Genomic DNA, 6048 nt, shown 5'->3' with positions numbered 1-6048 from the left:
CAGCCTCCTGGTTTTAGAAGTGGGCTACGTCAGCATGCCAGGTGCAAGGGGAGCACCAGGGTGCGGGTCTCTTGTTGTCTTGGGTGCTCCCTGGGGCATCTGGTGGGCCCCTGGGAGACACAGGAGGCTGGACTGGATGGGCCTTTGGCCTGATCCAGCTCTTGGGGCTCTTCTTACGCTCTTATGTTCAGGTGCAGCTCCACATGGAAGGGCTTAAAAAGGGGCAAATCCCCTCTGCCACTCGAAGCTTCAAGGCAGAGGCACTCAGCCCTCCCCTGTGTCTGGCCACCCTATTTATTGACACGTTTCCCTGAGCTCCTCCACTCTTCCACCACTCCTGCCCCGCACATGGACGCCGGGGTGTCTCAAGGGAACCGGAAGTGATGACAGGACTCGAGTAAGCTTAGTCTCCGCTTCTCTAGAGACAGGGGCGGGGCTTGCAGCGGAAGTTTTGCGTCGACGTCCCGGAAGTGGCCGTGTTGTGGTGGTGGCTGCCGGTGCTGCCGCTTCCGGCGCCCGGGTTCTGCCGGCGGGGAGGATGAGGCTGGCGGGGCGCCGCTGAGGAGGGGGCGGGGCGGGGCGCCGCTGGGGGGCTCAGGTGGCGCTTCCTATATGGGCCACTTTCTGTCGCGGAAGGGAAGTGGTTGGAGCGCGGAGAGGAGCCGCCGCCGTCGCCGCCGCCCCCGCGGGGGTCGCCCCTTGAGGGGGAAGGCGCCGCCGCGGGGCCGGAGCTGTTTCTTGCGCGGGCCCTGCATGCTCTGCTTCCTGGTCCACGGCGCCAGCCCGACCGCCGCCGCCCCGGAGGAGTCGCCGCCCCCCGAGCACCGCGCCGCCCGCCGCCCCCCGCTCGCCTCCTGGGCCCCGGGCGGCTGCCGCCGCCGCCTGCTGCTCTCGGGCCTGCTCCTCGTGCCCCTGCCGCCGGGGCGGGCCGGCGAGGCGCCCCCGGAGATGGTCTGCAAGCGCAAGGGGGTCGGCCTGCCCGCCTGCCCGCCCTGCAAGCAGCCCCGCTGCGCCACCGGCACGGGCAGCCCCCCGCCCCCCGCTCGGCAGAGCCCCCCGCCCGGGCAGCACCTCTGCCCCCTGCCTTGCGCCGCCACCGCTGCAGCCTCCGACTGCGCCCGCGGGGCCTCCCCCAAGGACCACGCCGGGGAGAGCGGGAAGGGGCAGGCTGCTCTGGGGTCCCCCTCTCAGCAGCAGCCGCCACAGCAGCAGCAGCACCCGGAGCTCGGCGGCAGGGAGAAGCAGGAGCCCCGCGAGCCGGACTGTGAGGAGCCCCCCGAGAACCCCGGGGACTGCTGCCGGGAGCCTCAGTCCCCCTCGCCGGACATCAACCAGCTGCCGCCCTCCATCCTTCTCAAGGTGTGTTGGCTGCTGACAGGCACGCTGAGGGCCCCAGAGCGGTGTGGGGGAGCTTGTTTGCCTCCCACCCCGTGGCTTTCCTGTAGGGGTGTGCTGTGGGTGTGGAGGCAGGTGAGGCAGAGCCTCCCCACTGGAGCCCTTTGAAAAGTGTTGTCGCAGTGTGAGGTGCCCAAGCACTTGCAACCCTCACGATATAGTGGTGGCCTGCTGGGTGAGGAGGCTCTGTCGCACCTGCCTCTCCACCCACCGCATGCTATAGCGCATGAGTTGCGAGTGCTTGGGCACCTCACAAGGCGGCAGCGCTTTTCAAAGGGCTCTGGTGGAGAGGCTCTGCCTCTCCACTCACCACATGTCTTTGCTTTCCTGGCTAGAGGTCCTCAATCAGAGCTGAAGATTAACATTTGACGTTTATATGGAGTTTGATGTGTATTATCTGGACGTATTTCCAAGAACAGTGGTTCTCCCTTAAACCTTTTAGCACCAGGACCCACTTTTGATAATGACAGTTTAAAAATTTCTTTAAAGTAAAGAAGAACTCTTCTAATTCTCCCAAGCAGTTGTTGAAAAAGGGTCCCTGATATCTCAGAGGTTAGAATCCGATCCACACTCACCCAAGGGTAAGCCCCATTGACTATCTTTGTTAAAAGCATATAGCTTAATAGCCTGTTAAAGATATTGATCCATAACTTTTCCTCAAATGTAGTTGCATACCATGGCAACAACAAATCTAATATATTAAAAATAAAATGCACATTGAAATGAATGGCGACCCACCTGAAACTGGCTTGCAACCAACCTAGTGGGTCCTGACCAACAGTTTGAGAAACACTGTCCTAGAATAACTCTGTAAAGTGGTAGTAGTATTTCCTCTTTTGTAGCTCGGAAGTTGAGAAAGAGTGGCCTGCCTTGTATCACTAAAGTAAGATTCAAGCTGGATAAATCTTTATTAGCAGCTCAGTCTTTACTTGAAAGCAAAGTGAGAATTTCTGTCTTGAAAAAGGTGTACTAGTAAGTTGAATTCAGTCACATCAGTTACTTTAGAATAGTTGTTACCCTGACCTCAGTCTTGATTTTCCTGAACTCCTGTGGAATTGGTCACTCCACAAGTAAACAACGGTTAACCCATTTTTGCCTGGTCCACAGGTGTACATGTTTGGTCTCTGTTGCATATATACAACATTGGGCAAAAATGACTTTAAAGGGCTAAAATTCCACTTTCTAGTCCTGTTCAGGAGAAAAAAATACATAATTCTGTTAAACTGCAGAGTAGAAAATCACAAAATGAAACAGATGCTCCAAGGAGTCTTCAGGGGTACAGAATCCCTCAGAACCTGAATTCTTCAAGAAGCCTTCATTTGCTGATTTGCAGTGTCTTCCCTTTCCTGAAAGTATGTAGAGACATTTTAATAACATAGAAAAACTTTTTATGTTTATGATCTAAGCAAGCAAGTAAACCCATATTGTGTAGAGATGGCTTTGCGAATTCCTTAGAAGGTAGAGTTTAGAAGATGGTGGGTATTCTGCTCTGCCCTTTGGACTATGCAATATTGTCAGGTTCCATAGTCCTCATGCTTTTCAAGATCTACATGAAGCTGCTGGGTGAAGACTTCCAGAGATCTAGGCTTGAGGGGTTGTTGGTATGCTTCATATTTAGCTGTCTCCTTTCCAAAAGTCGGACCTTTACAGTGGTGGCCCTGATGTTTGAAATTCCCTTCCTTGGAAGTCTGTCTGACTTCTACTTTCAGTTCTTTCAGATGCCAAGAAGACTTGGCTGTTATGAAGAGTGTTTGAGATGGGTTATGTTTGAAGTAGGCTGAAATTTTTCGTTTAGGTGCCAATGTGTGGTTGATTTGCACTGTCATATGCTGGTTGTGTGTTTGTTACTGCTTTGTGTTCTCTGAAAAGTATTCCCAAGAGCCACGAGAGGTCACTGAAGTTGGAAAGGGCCTCTTTGCCCAGATAATCTCCAGAAGACAACATGCGATTGGATTATTTTAATCCATGTGCAAGCTAACGGACAGGAAGCAAAACGAGATGGTGAAGGATACATAAAATGGACTGTATGAAGGGGAGGCTTTTGTCAGGCAAGATGTAGTATATTTTAAATGTTGAAGAGAAGTCAGTGGTAGTTTCAAATCCAAAGTGGCAGAAGTTCCTTGCTTGAAAAAGCCTTCGTGTATTGTATTTGCAAATGAGGGCCCATAAAAAATTATGGATTAACTTAAATCTTTGACCTGTTTCAGACATCATGTGGATTCATGCTTGTGTGCTTCCTCAGCTCCCAATGTATGCAGGTTTTTGCTTTTGATCATGGTTTAGAACAAACTAGGAACATCAGTGAAGTAAGTGGAAGAGATATGTAACTTGTGGGAATGCTTTTTTTAAAAAGTCTGTCTAAAACGCATCAGAAGAATAAAAATTTTACATAGAAAATGCCTCGATTTCGGTAAGGATGAATCTTTGGTGGAAGGTAACTAACTTCAATTATTTTTTCCTTTTATAGATTTTTTCCAACTTGTCCTTGAACGAAAGATGCCTTTCAGCATCGTTGGTTTGTAAATATTGGCGAGACCTCTGTTTAGATTTCCAGTTTTGGAAGCAATTGGATCTCAGTAGTCGTCAGCAGGTATGAAAGAAGAAATGGCATTAGATTAGTCAAAACTTCAGGTGAAGTTGGTACTGGGGTCACCTTAGTTCTGCTGAATTTTCATACAGGAAATGGGATAAGAGTGTTCTTAAACGATTGGTTTTAGACCATAGTTCATTGTAGCCTCAGGATGATGGAACTTTTTCAGAAAGGTGTGTTGGTTATATGACGTTGCCTAATATGGAGATAGATGATTGGTCCATCTAGCCCAGTACTTTCTACTCTAACTAGCAGCAGCTCGCTAGTGACTTAGGCAAAAGTCTTTCCCAGCCCTACTACTTGATCTTTATGACTCATCCGCCTCAACATATTTTAGTTAATGTATATTAATTCTATATGCTATAATTCATAGTTAATTGATAATACGGTTGTGAATAGGTCACAAGTTACATGACCTAAAATCACGTTTGTGATTTTAATACCTGTATGTTATATAAAGGGAATTATATTATGGCACAACCTGCATGGCATTCCAACATATTAGTGCAAGTTGGAACCTAATGCTATGAGTACTGGGCTAGCAACATGTATAATTAGGAATTACCATTTTTTGTGCCACCTGTGTGTGTATGTGTCTCTGTCCACGCATTGGCTCATCGGCTGTGGTTAGCAGAGCATCTTTGAGTGAATGTCAGAGATGGGGTAGATGATGGCAATAAGAACTAATCCAGAGGCAGTGTTAGAGTGACACTATATCTGTTAGATCAGTGATTTTCAGTCTTTTTCATTTCATGGCACTGTGTTTGGGGCACACCATCAGTTTTTTTTACATTTAACAAGGCACATCGCACTGCGGTGGGGGGGGGAGCTCCTGATAAATGACTAACCGATAAATGACCTCCTCCAAACTCTCACGGCGCACCTGCAGATGTGCACCTGCACATTCACGGCATGCCAGTGTGCCACAGCACAGTGCTTGAAAATAACTGAGTTTATCTAATTCGGTGCTACACCCAGTATTATTAACAGTAGGAAGGTTGTAAAATTCAGGTTGGACAGTGTGGAGATGTAACAATACCTTTGCTGTCAATTAGCTGGTCAGATTTGGTTATGTAACTGTTGTTTCATTGACATGTAAGATTTGTTCACATGTGTTTGATTCAGTTTTGTTTATGTAGGGTTTTTTGAATGTGAATGAATTTTGGGAATATTAATATTACAAATTGGATTTTGACAGGTCACTGATGAGTTGCTGGAAAAAATTGCATCAAGAAGTCAGAATATAACTGAAATCAATATTTCAGATTGTCGTAATGTATCGGATACAGGTGTATGTGTACTAGCATCTAAATGCCCTGGCCTTCTAAGGTATACCGCCTACAGATGTAAACAGCTATCTGACACATCAATAATCGCAGTGGCTTCACAGTGCCCTCAACTGCAGAAAGTGCACGTGGGCAACCAGGATAGGCTCACAGATGAAGGACTTAAGCAGGTAAGCTTTAAATATTTGTGAAGATTTACATTTATCAATATTCTGTCTGCCAAAGGGCACCCAAAGTGATGTACAATATTAAAACACCCCAAGGGGTAAAAGGAAACTAAACAGACTTTTTGTTGTGAATATGTAACTCTCCAGTGCGACTAATCATTAATAATAATAATATTTTTTACCTTGGGCAGATCCAAATTCTAGCAGTCTAACAGTTTTTGGGATTTTTGTGGAAGGTAATGCCCTCCATTTTAGTTGCATTGTGGTCAGCTTATGTCTCCAGCTTTTTAAGTAGTTGCATGTTTTAACAAATTCTATTCTAGTAAACTAGATCAGGACACTGGAAAATCAGTGCATTTCTCATTCATTTCTCTACAACTATTGCAGTTAACTCAAAGTGGGTTGCGTTTGCTAATCATTGTATACCATGCACTTGGTCTGCAATAAACATGCTGCCGTTTTCAACTACTATCTTCTTAACCCCCCCCCCCCATTTGTCCTTGGCACCAGACTGTTAAAATCAATTGGAAATTGCATTATTGTAACAATGAAGTATCCAGCTTAAAACTTGTATTTCAGCATCCACAGGCAAGTGCCTTTACTGAGTTGG

At 47.4% G+C, this 6048-nt stretch overlaps 1 protein-coding gene across 1 annotated transcript in view; it reads left to right on the top strand.

Moving 5' to 3' along the window:
* Positions 1 to 548: 548 nt before the first annotated feature.
* Positions 549 to 6048, top strand: part of FBXL17 (F-box and leucine rich repeat protein 17) — a 219064-nt gene continuing 213564 nt past the window's right edge. Inside the window, exons 1-3 of the mRNA XM_066615792.1 lie at positions 549 to 1359; positions 3863 to 3985; positions 5184 to 5441. Of these exons, the coding sequence (XP_066471889.1) occupies positions 613 to 1359; positions 3863 to 3985; positions 5184 to 5441 (1128 nt within the window). The 5' untranslated portion in view covers positions 549 to 612. The remainder of the gene's footprint in view (positions 1360 to 3862; positions 3986 to 5183; positions 5442 to 6048) is intronic.

The sequence above is a fragment of the Tiliqua scincoides genome, chromosome 2 (genome assembly GCF_035046505.1).
Source record: "Tiliqua scincoides isolate rTilSci1 chromosome 2, rTilSci1.hap2, whole genome shotgun sequence".
Lineage (NCBI taxonomy): Eukaryota > Metazoa > Chordata > Lepidosauria > Squamata > Scincidae > Tiliqua > Tiliqua scincoides.
The sequence above is the reverse complement of the archived record's forward strand: the minus strand, read 5'-3'. Positions and strand labels throughout refer to the sequence as shown.